The sequence below is a fragment of the Pseudorca crassidens genome, chromosome 12 (genome assembly GCF_039906515.1).
Source record: "Pseudorca crassidens isolate mPseCra1 chromosome 12, mPseCra1.hap1, whole genome shotgun sequence".
Taxonomy (NCBI): Eukaryota; Metazoa; Chordata; class Mammalia; order Artiodactyla; family Delphinidae; genus Pseudorca; species Pseudorca crassidens.
In genome coordinates, this window is record NC_090307.1 from 70,969,224 (window position 1) to 70,984,851 (window position 15,628).

General features: G+C 56.7%; 1 protein-coding gene across 4 annotated transcripts in view; it reads left to right on the forward strand.

Moving 5' to 3' along the window:
* TTC28 (tetratricopeptide repeat domain 28) overlaps positions 1-15,628 on the forward strand; it is a 594,638-nt gene that overhangs the window by 548,523 nt on the left and 30,487 nt on the right. For all 4 annotated transcript variants that reach the window (XM_067700377.1, XM_067700378.1, XM_067700380.1 and 1 more), the window contains one exon: positions 4,752-4,892. In XM_067700377.1, coding sequence (XP_067556478.1) covers positions 4,752-4,892 — 141 coding nt within the window. The remainder of the gene's footprint in view (positions 1-4,751; positions 4,893-15,628) is intronic.

The following is a 15,628-nucleotide window of genomic DNA, read 5'->3' on the forward strand; positions in this document are numbered from 1 at the left end:
ATAAAACTCCAGCAGACAGTGTTAGGAGAAGAATAGTCTATTATATCTACTTAGACATTTGATGTTTCTGTTACTCTCCCTTCTTTCCTGATGTTCCTAGTTCTTTCTAGTGTCATTTCCCTTCTATCTGAATGACTTCCATTAGCAATTATTTTAGAGTAGGTCAACTGACAGGATTTGTTTGTGGCCTGGAACATGAGAACAGAAATGAAAGAATAAGAAAAATGGGAGATTTTCTGTAGTGTCTCTGAGCCAGAAACAGAGGGCGTCTCCTGGAGGTCTCTGTTCACACTGATTCCTGCTTCTACATCTGGGGGTTTCAGAGAGACCTGTCTGATGGATTTCACAGGGACAAAGAGTGTGAAACTCAGTACTGATCTGGTGGCACTTTGAATTCTGGGCTTCCTCCCTCATTTGCCTGTTATTGTTTACTTTTCACATTCCTCAGATACCCTGTTCTGTGCAGCCCATCAAGAATTTATAGTTGTATTCAGTCGGAAAGGTGGGGTGGAATGTGTTTTTACTCCATTTTACCTAGAACCAGAACGTGGTATAGCAGGATATTTATAACAAATTCTTAATAACATTTATTAAGTGAATAAATGAATGGGATATCAAACAGTTGGTCCCAACCTCTCTCTTCAGCACCAGACTTGGATTTCTAATAGTCTCCAGCCCTTCTGGAAGGAAGACCATCTAAATAATTGAATCAGTATCTACATACTTGGCATCACCAACTCAGTGTCCTGTCTGCACGTTCAGCATGTCCAAACTGAACCCCTTCCTCTTCCACTAAGACTAGCTTCTACTTTCAGTTTCTCTGTCTGCCATAAATTAACTGCTAGTTGTCTTTTACCCTTTCCCTTCAATGAGTTTCAGGAAGATAAGTTCTCTGTTTGGTAATGTTTCTCCTGTTAGTTCTCACTTCCTCACTCTCAGCCTTGCCACCCTAGTTCACAGGTCCAGACTAATGAGATAGCCGGCCCAACCACAGGACAAGCAGAACCATTGTTGGTGATAATAGAGAGCAAAGAATGAGGAGGAACCAGGAAGGTGGGTTTACAGCCAGCCTTGTCCATTGGTAGGGAGACAGGGTATGGGAGCTCGGGGCAGAGGAGGGAGCCACTACCCAGATCTCAGAGCCCGAGGGCTTGTGGAAAGCTTGCCTCACCTGGCGTGTTGAGACCCAGGGTACATTAATGTATTAACACAATAGTAACTCCTGAGAATGGGGTTTCTAGTAGGTGTGAGGGGCAAACAGCCCCCACTGGGCTCGACCCTGGGCCTTCAGGGCTGCTTCTGAGTAGGTGCTGGTAATAGCCACCTGACTTTCTCCTTCCCGTGTAATTGGCATTCGCCAGTCTGGGCCAGTTGACTGTCTCTCAGACAGCAGCCCTGAGCCCACTACGCCCTGCTTAGAGGCCTGGACTGACAGCTCTCTACTGCCTTCCAAGTTCAAGGCCTTCCACCACTCTCTCCTTCCTCTCTGCCACTCTTTCCCTCTCCTCCAGCTCACCTAGGCTATTCCCTGGGCCCCAGAGAGTCCCCACACTGTCTTATCTCCACACCTCCTCATGCTGTTCCATCCCTCCACTCCCAGCCACCATCCCAGCCTCTACCTGTCAAAGTTGTATCCTTCAGATGCCGCTCAGATGCAGCTAATTCCAGGAAAGCTCTTTGCCCTCCCTCTCTTGGCTATAGGCTGATACCCTCCTGCCTCCTTCTTAACCCACCTTAGCCAGTAGTCACTAGTCATACAGGTTGGTATGTGCCTTGAAGGCAGGCGTAGTGAGACTCTCTTGTTTGGCCTTTGTGGTTCTTGCACGTAGGTCCCGCTCAGTAATCCTTGCTGGATCAAAGTGAATGGCATCAGACTAGCTGATATGCCATCTCTAGAAAGTCTCTCAGAGAAATGAGGGGCCTGTGATTGTGATATGGTGACCGTTGATGGCAAGACACTCGGGATCCCTGCTGTATAGATGAGTCTTGTTTTGTAAATGGGAGATTCCCTTATCTTTGACATCGCCTGTTTGTTTTTCCCTTCAGTGTTAATACTCTGAAGGGTCAGGAAATAGGAAACAACCCCATTAAGTATGAGATTCTGAGGGCTCAGTCCGCAGCTGACAGCACGAGCGGAGCTGCAAGATAATGGAGGCCGATACGGGTTCCAGCCAATTCTTCTCGCCTTTGCAAAGCACCGAATGACAGGCAGATTTCTCAGCTCCAAGCAGGCCGTCGCGTTCAGATGATAAATGTGTCCCTGGACAGAAGAGCTTGTTGAGTGATATTTACCAGTCTCTGTGAAGGGCCCTCAGCTCCCAAGGGAGCATTTTAAGCCTTCAGCTGCTCACCCTGTCGACTGACGCCCGTGGGGTGGCAAGAGGAATAAAACCTTGCTCCTGCTCTCCAACAGGTTGGAAGCCATGGTGATTTGTTTAGGTGCTCGGAAGTTTCCTGTATTCAATCCCTTCCTTCCCCTAGTCAAACCCCACACTCAGAGCCTTAGAGGGGGAGGGGCGGGGAGGTCAGGTCTGGCTCTACCACTTAGTGCTCCTTGGCCAAGTTCCTCAGCTTTTCCAGACCTCAGTCTCCTCAGAAATAAAGTGGAGATGACGAGAACTGCCTCACAGGCTTGTTGGACAGATAGGATTAAATCTGTGTAAAAATACTTTGCAAGTTGTCAAATGCTCTCCAGTATAGGCATTCGTTCAGCAGTTCCTCTTTGCGTACCTGCTGTATGCTGGGCACTGTGCTGGGTTTGAAGGGTCATGTCCGGATTGTGTGGCTGGGAAGAAAGGCAGTCTAATGCCTTTACCAGCCACCGGTGTGGTTCTGGGACGAAGGACAGCAGCTGGCTCCGAAATCATACCTCTCTGCCGCCCTTGAAGACTGCCCCAGTCCTGACACTTCTCTGGGGCTCCGGCTCCTGAGATCCTCTCCCAGTGATGGGACGTTTGTGTGACCTTCTGCAAGGAGCACAGCTGAGTCGGAATCTGGTGCCTGATGCCAGGTTCTCCAGAGGAACAGATAGGGCACGTGCGTGCACACACACACAGACACATGCATGGAAGTTTATTGTGAGGAATTGGCTCACACCGTTATGAGGTCTGAGAAGTCCCAGATCTGTCGTGGGCGAGCTGGACACGCAGGAGAGCCGGTGATGTAAGTTCCAACCTGTCCACATCTGAAGGGGAAGGAGACCCGTGTCCCAGCTCGAAGGCAGGTAGGCAGGCAGGGAGTGCTCTCTTACTCCTCCTTTTTGTTCTGTTCAGGCCCTCAGTGGATTGAATGGGGCCCACCCACAGGGGGAGGGCAGTTTGCTTTCCTCAGTCTACTGGTTCCAATGTTAATCTCTCAGAAACACCCTCACAGCCACACCTAGGATAATGTTTCATCAAATGTCTGGGCACCGCAGGGCCCAGTCAAGTTGGCACATAAAATGGACATCTCACCAGGGTTGACGTTCACTTAGAGCCTGCAGGTTTACTGAGCAGCTTCACACGCTGCGTCTCATTTGTCTCTGTGACGACCCAGTGAGGGGGTCATTCCCCTTCTCTGTCCTGTAATCCTGATGCCACGGGCTCACCAGCCTAGCCATTTGAAGCAGGCCATGCTCACCTGGGCCAAACCCAAATCTCAAGGCGCCAAGCCTTTTCCCCCTGGGCAGCAGGAAGTCTGTTCCTTTCCAGATCCCACTTCTCCAGCATGTGCGTGGCTTACGTGGCTGGTCTGTGCGTCTGTCCTCTGCCTCCAGTGCCTGGCACTCTCCACTCTTCCCCTCTGCTCCTTAGGCAGCAGGAGACTTTAAACAAAGTTGCCACGTGGGTTGGGTGTCGTCTGTGGGCCAGACATCACTCAGCATTTCCACAAAGTCTGCGTGTAATCAGGATGCTGAAGGAAGACGGGGCTCCACGTAGAGGTCTGCCCTCGCTGAGCCTCAGCCTCGGTGGACTGGGACACGGTGAGGACCGGCGGAGGCCGGCGCCCCCTCGGACACCTTTGTGACCATGTCATCATGTCTGTCTTGGCCTCGCAGGGCCACAGGGCACAGCTTTTACGTTTAATATACCCTTTGTTATTTTAATCACACTGATGAATCAGGGCACTTCTGGGTACTTCTGTTTATTTAAAATCCATTGTGAGATGTTCTTTTACAGTCTGTCACGGGGGAAATATGAATTTATTAATTCAAAAATTATAACACCCTCATGCTGAGCTTGGAAATGGGCTCCAGTCAGCAACGTTTCTCAAGCCTACATTCAAAGTCCCCCTCTGCCTGGCACTGCAGCCACTCGTGTGCATGTTTGTCTCCTCGTCTGGAAGAATGCCTTTGGGGGCTGTGTGTGCCCCCACCTGGCATGGTGCCTGGCACAGGTAGGTGCTTAATTACTGGTTCTGGGCTGGAATGGACTGGGGCTCCTGCCACTCAGCACACTCACCCAAGCTCTGCACTGGCGGAGCTCCCGGCTGGTAGTCAGGACACAACAAATGATGGCTGAGCACCCGGTCTGTGTCGGGCACACGCTGGATGCATGGAGTGCAGCCTGGGTGCCGGCCCAGCCCATTCCTGCAGCGGGTTCACAGGGGATGCAGCCAGCGGAGTGCGACACGAGTGGGCAGGGCGTAGGCTGAGGGGAGCAGGAAGGGACTCAGGAGGTGCCGTGCGGGGCCGCGCTGGGTGCTGAACTGACGGGGCCTCGGAGCAGGCTTGCATCAGTGCTCAGCGCCCTTTCTCTGCCGTTTCCCCACAGGGCCTGTGCCAGCAGTGAGACAGAGAGTGAAGCCGGAGACATCATGGACCAGCAGTTTGAGGAGATGAACAACAGGCTCAACTCGGTCACCGACCCCACTGGCTTTCTTCGGATGGTTCGCCGCAACAACCTCTTTAACAGGTATGTGTGGCCCTGCCTCCTGGGCTGGTGCCAGGCAGGGCGGCCCGGCAGTGTGAATAGCGTGCTTTCGTGGGATGCTCCTTCTGGCTGCTTGGGCTTCTGGCTGGGATGTGAGTCTGCAGGAGCGAGCGTGGTACTCCCGGGCCCCTGCTCCCCGGGGCCTGGGCGTCACAGCAGCCCCTCCGGGTGAGGGGAGGAAGCGGTAGCAGGCTTGATGTGACAGTCCGCCTTGGCTGGGACGGGAGGCCCAGGGGACAGTCGGCCGCTTCTTCCTGTGACCTCGGAGCTGATTTCCCAGACACCAGGCAGAAGCCACACAGAGTGGCTTCACATACTTCTTTGCCAGCTTTTGCCAGTAACTCACGGCCAGGCCCCTGTGTTGACCTTCCTGGCCTGAGACTGAGGGAGGCCCGGAAGAGTGGATGCCAGCATTGCTGGAGGGAGAGCCCGTCCAGACCCAGGCCCCATCTCCCCGTTACTTGACCAGATAGACCTCAGCGGCTCCGAGATGGGTCAGGGTTGAAATTGCCACCCAGCACACCCCTGCGCCTTTTCACCAGGGGTGACAGCCGAGCTGCATCCAGATAAACAGGGGCAGGTGGTTGGGGTTGAGGGGCACCTGTCCCGCTGTCATTTGGTTGCCTGGCAACAACCTGGGAGTCACATTTGGAGAGACCTTTCTAGAAAGACATCCCAGACTCTCTGAGGTCCTTGCCTTTGAAGGGCAGCAGGTTGAGCCGGGCACCCAGGAGGGAGTGACTGTGCTCTGGGTGGAGGTGGCCTCTGCCGGGCTGCCCTGTGTGGGGGGCATTGTGTGTCCCGTCTGCTCCTACTCCAGGCCCTGGTTTCCTCTCATTATTGTGCTGTCACGGTGACAAACGTGTGTTTACTTCCCAGGGGCGATCCGAATGGGACAGGAGCCAGGAGCTGGGGCTGTAGGAAGTGGCAACTTGGTTGAAAGGATGCCAGAACCTCAGTCTGGTTCACCCCCAGCTTCCTCTTCGGCCCTGCCCCCTTTGCAGGTGTCCCTTGTGGCTTTAATTTTGTGGAGGGACAGGACCAGGTGCGGGGAGGTGGGTCGGGCCTGGTTCCGCCCTCTGCCGCTGCTCCTCGACCTCTGAGGCAGGTGATTCTCGACTCTGCCTGGTGCTGTGATCCATGGTTGTGAACTAGGGCGCGAAGAGCTTGGGGCTCAGGTCTGGCCTTGCCGCGTGCCAGCTGTGGGACCCTAGGCAGGTGACTTCACCACTGTCAGCCTGTTTCCTCGTTGCTGAAGTGGGAACAAGCTTCCTACTTTTCAGGGTTCCCTTAACATGGGAATTGAGGAGTTAATGTATGAACAACACATGACAGGCTTCCTAACGCACATGTACTCATGCTGACTTTCTCCTGTTTTAGGTGTGAAGGACAGTGCTAAACTTGGATTCTTATGATAATGTGGGTGGATAAACTTTAGAAGGGATGAAATTTGTATGTACCTGTGGAACAGGTGTTGACCACCGTGGGTTGCAGCCTCACCCGCCCTTTCTTTTCCTGTCCCACCTCATGTCCCTTGCTCGCAAGAGAGAGAGAGCCAGCGGCAGGCCGTCAGGCATCCATGGCCAGCCTGATCACAGGCGTGCCTGCGGCCAGGAGCCCCTCCTCCAGGGCCTTGGGTGCTAAGGCAAGAAAGGGGTCAAACCAGGTGTACCCGGGATCCTAGCTTATCACCCCTGGATGGTAGGTGGTGTGAATTTTGGATCATGGAGTTGCTTGCTTTGGGAAAATGTTTGTTGTCTTTCTGAGCAGCTCTGGGGTAGGTCCAGTGAGCACAATACCATGGATTAGTTCATTGGTTCATTTAAACAATGCGGTCTGTGCCCAGGGCCAGGCTGAGGACTGGGCCAGCCCTGAGGCTGGGAGGGGGCAGCAAGGCCTGCAGCACGGGAGCCTGGGCCTCGCTGCCTGGCTGCTCTGTGCCCAGCTCCCTCATCAGGGCCTGACCTGCTCGAAGCCTCAGGCCTGCCCTCAGGAAAACAAAGGGGTTAGAAGTGGTCTCTGCACACCTTTCCAATCCTGACCTTCTAGAGACTTCTGAGGGCAGATCAGATGAGGGGAAACAGACTGCATTCTTTCAGCTTCAGTGCAGGGAGCCAAAGGCCTAGGACAGTTGCCATGCTGTGTGCTCTCTGCTGTTTCCCGACAAGCCCAGGAAGAGAGGTCTCTGGCCTCCATCCTTCCAAGTGACCCACATAGGCCCGGGTATCCTTGTCAGTTAGGATGGTGTGGGCCATTGCAAACTTCCAGCCCATCCTCGAGTCTCGCAGCTGAGGGGCACGCACAGGCTGGGTGGGTGGAGACCTGCCCCCGCAGCAGGTGAAAAGCTGTGTTTCAGGTCCCACCTCCCAGCTGCCCTGCCAGCCTGTGTGCTGCCCTGCCCTGCATGGGGTCCCAGGCAGGCCTTTCTTGCTGCCCCTTCGTGACCAGGAGGTGGGCTGGTTTGTCACTGGCTGGGACGGCAGAGCGCTTGTCCCTGGAGCCCACAGAGGTGAAGTGGAAGCAGCCGTGTGCGTAGCAGCACCAGCTCCCCTCTGCAGGGCCCTCCAGCCCCATGATTCATGGGCTGCTTGGCTCTTTTGTTCCAGGCAGTTTGCTGGACTGGTTTGGCAATGAGGCTGCTGCAGCAGAGGCAAGTCAAGTGAGACTTGGCCTTAGAATTCTCTTTCTCCCCCTCTTCCTCTCTCTTTCTCTCCCCACACTGCACAGCTAGCTTGGTCTTTGTTCTTGAGGTCTCCACAGCCACTATTTTTCTTCTTGCCTGTGCACTTTGGCAGAAAACACAGTTGCATGTCGAGCCCAGGGCAGGCACTGCTAGTGAGGAAATGAGCAGTCTTCTCTCGTTTAGCACCTGACCCTGGGGGCCCCCACTGGGCAAAGCAGCAGCCCCCAGAGAGGGCTCTAGCCCTCATCCTGCAGAATGCTTGGGAAGTTATGCTGAGGGCTGGAAGGCCAGTGCGTGCGTGCGTGTGTGCGTGCGTGCGTGCGTGTGTGTGTGTGTATCTGAACCTGGGGGCAGTCAGCAGATCACATTTGCTGCAGAAAAGAGGAAGAGGAGCAGGACAGGCTTTCAGCTGCACCTGGATTCTGGGTCCTAGGGCTGTGCCTTGGCATTGCAGGTGCGCCCAGCCAGGATCAATTAGGACCAGAATCCCAGAGAAATGTTCTGACTTCTGTTGCTACCACTGGTGCAACATGCGTGCTAGGTCTTTACTTTTTCACTTTATGGCAGTATGTGTGATATGGTGCAGACAGGGGCTTTCCTGTTGCCCAGACATCAGTGGCTACAGCCAAAGCGGAGGGCAACGAAGTGTCAGGGCTCCCCATTCTAGAGAGGGGGCCAGAGCCCTCCCTCAGCTTTGCAGCTTCCAGCTAGCACCCCAGCCACACACACCCCCGAAAGAAGACTAGGTGGGCAAATCGGCAAGTGAGCCTCCTTGGCCTGGTCAGGGTCCTCCAAGAGAGTCAGTGACCAAGACTGGGGGTCCTGCAGGAAGAGAAGGAGGCACCACCATCCTGTGGGACCAAAGAGAGGGGCCGCCATGGTGTGGTCTGGGTGCCCACGCCTAGTGTGGCACAGAGGCGTGCCTTCCCAATGGGCGAGTCACATGGGCTCAGCGACAGAGCGAGCATTAGGATCTGTGTCTGGCCATGTCCCAAGACAGTGCTCTAGCTTCCAGATCCCCACCCATCTAATGCTCCTGCCAGGCGATCACTCAGCCTTTGCTTGCACTCCTCCAGTGAGAGGGAGCTCACCACCTCCCGAGGCGGTGCGTTCTGTCTTTGGACGACACTGACTAATACAGCTCTGGGGTTCTTGATAAACGAGTGAGACTCCACAGGTTTGTGGGGGGACATGCTTGGACCCACAAATCACCCATGGGTGCAAGGCCCTTTGGAAAGGGGGTTTCTGTGTTAGCATCAGCTGGGCAGGCCACCACACACAGGGTCCTCTTCTCTCCATCCCTGAGCACATAATAAGCCCCTCCCCCCATGACTGCCCAGCTTGGGCCCTGAATGGGGTCAGCAGGCAAAGCCTGTGCAAGGCTGGCCTGGGCATCAGGCTTTTCCAAGGCAACCGTCCCCAGGCTTGGCCATGGAGCCTCATGCACATTGCAGCAAAGAGCAGAGTGGGCAGCGGCTGTGGTTTCTGCAGGAGGGCAGTCCCAGGCCCCTTGGTGGTACGTGTGTCACAGCCCTTGACCACCATTCCCAGGAGAGCCCAAGAGCAAGAGAAGAGAAGCCTCGTGCAGCCCAGATTCGTCCCTGGGCTTGAGAGGAGTTGGCGTCACTGGAAGAGCAGGGGTCTCTGCCTGAGCCCACCTCCCGAGGAGGGACCAGAGCAGCGAACCAGGTGCTTGGTGATTAGGTAGGTGAGCAAGCAGAAAGCACCGACAGCTTATTGAATAAGTACTTAAAATGCAGTACTTAACAGCCTTCATCTCCCCGAGGAGACAACCCTTCATGTTAGGATGTTCATGGCAGAGAGTCACTGAATGCTATCAGAGTCCTTTTTTTTTAATTGAATCGAGGCATCTCTGGCTGCTTGAATATAATGGACTTGCCAATTAATCTTTCCACTGGTACCTTAAAACCCAGGTACTTGTTCAAATCTCAGGCCGGCCAGCCCCTGTGCCCTCAGAAGATGCAGTTCAGAGCCCCGGAGGGGGTTTTGGAGCATCCAGGTCAGGGCTGGGGGTGGGAAGGAAGGAACCCAATGGTTTCACAGGCAGCAGGTGCCCATGGAACAGGAGCTCGGCTCTGTCTGCCAGGGCCGCTCCCAGCTCCTTGGCTGTGAGGCAGGAGGCCCCCCTGAGAAAGGTGGGGGGCTCTCGAGGTGTGGAGGCAGGATCCCCCCCAGGCCCGGGACCCTGCTGCTGTGAGCACAGAGAGGAAGCCTCCTGAGCTGGCCACTGGAAAGTGAAAACATGTGATAAAGGCCTCAGAGAAGGTGAGGAGCCAGGTGCCTGGGCAAAGCGGCCGCACTTAGAACGAGCTCAGCGCTGTGGCGGGAGGCCTCCTCTTTCTCCTGGCCCTGCGCAGCCTGACCTGTGTGCCCCGCGCGCAGACGGCCTGGAGTAAAGCGCTCAGTGCAGCGTCTGCCATCTTGGGTGATGGGGCACTCCAGACGAGGGTTCAGGGCCTGAGGCTGTGGCAGCACTGGGCCTTGGACTCCCCAGCCCCCTGCTGCCTGACTGCATTGCCAGCAGGGCCCTGCCCATGACCTGGGTCTTAGGTGAGATGCTTAACCTAGAGTCTCTGTTTACTGAGCTGTGACAGTGGAGGTGTGGGGGGTGCGGGTGAGACCTGCCTGGTGGGAGGATTCCAGTGATGGCCACGGGTCAGCCTGGCCTGGCCCACCCCAGAAGAGGCCCCCTGTCCCATGGTTCTCTCCTGTCCTCTCCCTCCAGTTGCCCTAAAGATGCCAGACGTGCCCCGGTGAGTGCTCCTGGCTCAGCTCACTCTGCAGCCCTGTCAGATGGGAAGGACCCCAGTGCCTGGCAGGGAACTGAGCACAGAGGGGAGGACATGGGAAAGGTGGGAAAGGAGAAGACCCTCCAAGGCACAGGAGGGAAACCTGCGAGGCAGGCATCCCCGCTTCGCAGCACCTGGAAGAGCAAAGCGGGCTCCTCGGTCAGCTCGCCTGTCATGCTTTCATGAAACGCCCCTTTCCTCTCTGCTCCCCTGTATTCTGCCTGGTCGCTGCCCCTCCTCAGACAAGGGAGGCCTGTTCGCAGTCCTGCCTCTGGGTGGAAGTGTGTGCGGAGCCCTGGGAAGTCCTTGCGAATCTCTGGGATGCACCAAGCTTAGGTTTGGGCTCCTCCCTCTGTGCCGAGAGACAGGCGGGACGGGCGGGATCTCTGGGCCAGGCTGGCTGCCACCATCCCTGGGGTCTTCAGCCTGGGTGGGGCCCCTCCCTTAGTCTCACCTGAGGGGGTGCTGAGCCCCTGCTCCCCCATGTCCGCTGCTCTCCTCGCTCTCCATCTTTGACTGTGAAAGCTGAGAAACCATTGTGTGTGTTGGGGTGGGTCCCCCCCCCATACACTGACTCTGCACGTGACCTCACTCCCCTCCTCAGCAGACAGGGCAACCAGCTTGTGCTGAGTGCGGCAGTTCGGGCTGAGACTTCCAAGCGCACATCCCCCAGGTGTCCCACGGCCTCCCCGGACGCCCGGTAGGCACACGCCTGCCCCAGACAGGGACCTCGGCGTGGGGCGCATCAGCGTGTGAGCCCGAGCGAGTCCCAGCGCACGGGGTCTTCTGCAGGCTCAGGCAGTTATAAATCCCCCTGCCTGGGGAATAGATCTCTTCATCCCTGCAGGGAGATTCATGAGCCGAAAGTGCTACCCAGACCACCTGGCTTTTGTCATCATTCCGGAGACATAAACTACCCCGATGCCTCTGCCCTGCCCGGGAGCGCTCCACATATCACCTCGTAGCTCTGCGTCCTGCTGGTGCAGACACCAGGCGGCTCCCCCCTTGCCTGCCTGCCTCCGGTCTCCCTGGATGCGTGCTTAGTCCCTCCGTTTCCCATTACCACACAGATGGCCGAGCCGCAGAGAAAACGAATATTTCTCCAGAAGTAGATTAATAAACATCATCTGAGGAATGAGCTGGTAAAGACCACGATGTGGTGTGAGAAAATCCTCTCTGCTGAGAGCTGGACTGTCAATTAGCCCGATGGGATCCCTGGCAATAAATGGAGGCCTCAAGGAAAGCGAGCCAGCGGCCCCTGCTGGAGCCGCGTGGCGGAGCAGCTGGGAGTCCCGGGAGCCCGGCCCTCCTTCCTGCTCCCACGAAATCTGGGAGAGGCCGCCCGCTGTCAACGTCACCTTTGTGGACCCAGCAGCAGGGAGGGCAGGGATCGGAGGCAAGTGCAGGTTGCTCAGTGTGTCCTGAATGCTGGGAGGACACAATAAAACCCCTCCCTCCCCGGCAGGTGGGAGGCTTGACCCTGCCCTGGCCAGCAACCTCGTCCAGGCTCTTGGCCTCTCTGATCTGTAGAAGAGGAACCTCCCCACCTCCTAGGGTCCTGAGAGCGATATGTGGGTGTGGCAGGCTTGGCAGGAGCCTGAGTAGGGGCGCAGCCCCTCCTGCGGCTCACCCTCTTGCCACAGGGAAACGTTTCCACCCTGTCAAAGCACCATCCTCTCATCTGCGTCCAGATTGCCCAGGCAGAGAGAAGTCAGCCAGGCTGAAAGGGTCCGCAGAAGTCAGAGCAGTGCCATCGCCGAGGCCCCACCCCGTGGCCGTGCTTCCGCAGTGTGACGGATGCACTGGGCCGTGGCGACAATGCCATGAAGGAGGACAGCAGGGAGCGGACCATCCCACACATCCGCTCACACCTGTCAACCACTCGGGCCCGGGGTTCAGAGCCCAGGGGGCCGTGGCCGCTTGGCTGTGACTCTGAATCCCGACCACGGGGACGTGCATTGGCGACGCCGACTTTCCAGACAGATCGCTGTGCTCACGCCCTGCCGCCGACACGGGCAAGCTCAGGGAGGGCTCTAGTGCTGTGGCCAGCAGAGCAGTTAAAAGAGCCACCGCAGTTTTGATGGCTTCCTAGAGTGAGTAGATTTTTAATTTTTTAGAACTAGAAGAGACCTGCAAGGCATTTAGTGTACCCCTTTCGTTTTACAAGCAAGGAAAAGTGGGGAGCATGGAAGTGACATGCCTTGGCAGAGTCACACGGCGGCAGCTGTGTTGTCCGGGAACGGCCCCCCGGCTCAGGGAAGGAGCTTAACCGCTCGGCTCCTCTGAAGTATGGCACACCTTTGTGCAGATCTCCGGGCAGGCGCACCCCTATGAGAGCCGCTGTAGGTCACTGTGAATGTTGTAGCAAAAGCAGAAGCAACGCACACAGGGAGCTTGTTGATTGCAGTCTGTCCAAGGCAGCTCTGTGGAGGTGAGGAAACCACTGCTCGCTACTGTGACCCTGGTGGGTCCTAGCCTGAGACCCAGCCCACCCCCCAGCCCCCGGAAGCGTACAGATGCCCAGAGAGAGTGTCCCTGGAAACTTCCACCAAGCAACACGTGCAGCGACCGGCCGTGTGTTTACCAGCCCTGACCAAGGACATCGACTGGCTTCCCACCTGAACTGGCCGGGGGTGAGGGCACTGAGTCCCAGCCTGGTCCCAGCCGTGGAGACCAGCAGGAGGCCTTCCTCTGATTGGCCCTGCAAGGAATCGGCCTGGGGGAGGAGCTTCCTGTTCAGGCAGGCCTGGTGCTGAAGGGGGTGGGCCAGCCGCCCTGCCGCCTCACCTCCCCAGCTCTCCAGCCCGCAGCCCCACCCTCCATACATTTGCCCCCAACACTCTGCCCCAAGCACCCCAGTGCTCCATTCCCAACACTGGTGCCTCCCTCTGCGCTGTTCCCTGGGCTTGGAACAGCCTTCCCCCTCCTTGTCCACAGGCAGTCTAACTCCAGATCGTCCCCTGTGCCCACAGCAAATGGTCCTCTCCCAGAAAGCCCTCCCTCGGCTCTGCCTGACCAGCAGCTAGTCAGGGTCTTATGCCCCGGACCTCTGCTGGCGCTCTTCCCTTCCCTACGTACAGCCGAGTGCCGGGACCCATGGGTCAGCCCCTCTGTGGACCCCCGTGCGGGGTAGTGATGCGTGTGGAGTGGGTTAGCATTGTTGGGCCCCTTTAGATGCCTCTGGCACTTCGTGGGTTCAATAAAAAGGCACCCCAGCCCACTCCCACCCTCCTGCCCAGGGCTTCTCACTCATCGTCCCATCAGCTGAGACTCCCAACACCTTTCAAGTTCTGGATGCTTTGCAGCCATCCTCCCCTATCTGACACTCTCTGCAGCGTTCTCCCTTTTTGCAGATGCAAAAAGTAAGGCCCAGAGGGCGAGAGACTTGCCCCAGGCTGGGACCCGTGCCCACAGGTCTGTCCATCACACAGCTCCCCACCCCCTCCTGCCTTCCCTGTGCAGCTTGGTCATGCTGGTCTCCTTGTACTACCAGGGGAGCTCGGGATGTGGAGCTGGGTCTCTGTCTCCAGTAGGAGCTATTTTGTTTAGGGCCTTGGGGTTTGTGAAGCGCCCCATCGGTCACTGTTAGGACTTGTGGCCACACCGTTGTCTGGGAACATGGCACTCCCTGGATGTCTGTGGCCAGATTAATCAGACTCAGGTGCCTCAAGTGGGGTAACAAGCCCACAGTCCAGGAGACACATGTCTGAGGAGTGAAGTGAGGGGTGTGTGGGGCAGGGTGCTGCAGTCCTGCCACGCCCCCCCGTGCTGTTCTGGTGGCAGCCCGGGCTCCCCAGGCTGCAAGCACACACAGGCCGTGTGTAGGAGCACGCGGTGCCATGACAGACACTGCGCGTCACTCCAGCACATCTCTGGAGGGCCGTTTGGTGCTCTCTCCTTCAGGGGAGCAATGCTCTTTGCCGTGTATTCCAGGGAATTAAGTGAGCCTCTGAGTGTCACTGCAGGGTTATCTGTGCTTCACTGGCTCTGATGGCAAAGACATGCCGCAGCCCCAGTCGCTTGTAATTACATGCTTTCTGAGTGAGGGTGATGTAGGAGCGGCCATGAGCGGGCTCGCAGGCCCTCCGAGCCCCCTCCTCTTTCTTCTCTTGCAGGAGCAGGGTAGGGGCTGAGGGTGCTCACAGCCTGGCTTGGCACGACCCTAGGATTTAGAAGTGGGACATTGCTGAGAACACCGCAAAGGGCGGGGGAAGGCCAGGGACAGAAGCCATGCCTCAAAAACGCAAACGCATCTTTCAGATCATTTCTCTAGATGGTCATGGATCCTGGCCTGGCCCAGGAGGGAAAGCCGCGTTCTGCTTTTCCTTAGGTAACAACCACAGAGCTGCCACTGCCCAGAGTACTTACTTGGCCATGTGTCTGGTGTGAGACCTGGTCTCTGCCTTAAGGTCCTTGAGTGCATAGCAGAAACTCCAGAACTGTGCACAGTGTCTGGATCAAGCTTGAGAGACCACTGACTATCCGATAGTCATGTGGAGACCATCACCAGAGGCTGTGCTGAGGCCACGCTAGCCACGCCGAAGGGCTGGTTCAGAAAGACTCGTGGGGGCAGCCTGGTCCTTGCAGTGGAGATGGGTTTGTTTCCCAACCTGCCATGTCTTCTGCTCACCTGTGCCGCTTGTCCTCTGTGGGTCCCCAGGGCCTGCGTCAGTGCCTGGCAGGTAGCCAGCGCTCAGGAAACATTTGCTCAGTGCATCAGTGACTCAGTGGATGTTGTTGGCCTGTGTTGGGAGTGTGAAACTTGGGGTCCTTGGGGTTGAAAATACCACCTGTACTAATAAAATTTTGCTTGGAAACTTTGGAACATAAATTAAAAAGGAAAACAAAACGCTGCAGCTGCTCCTGAGCTGACCACCCCCCCATGCGGGGCCTCGGGCTGTGCTGGGGCTCCGGTGGGGGCCGGAGGCTGACCTGAGCCCAGGTTGGGGCCAACGCCCTGGACGTTAGTTGGTCTTGGGGCACCGTCTTCCGAGCAGTTTGGTGGCTGCCCCGATTCTCATGGTCCTCATGTCTGCCTGCCCAGTCGCTCCATGCAAGGATGTAATTAAATCCTTTGAAGAGCACTTCAGGACATTTGATTATGCAGAAAAACTCCACAGCCATGTAAGCTGCTGTGTGCAGCTGGTCCGCCCTGTGGTGTCTGTCAGTGCTCACTGTGCTGTGAACAGTACCTGAGGGTGAGGGGGCGAGGCCAGAGGGAGGGA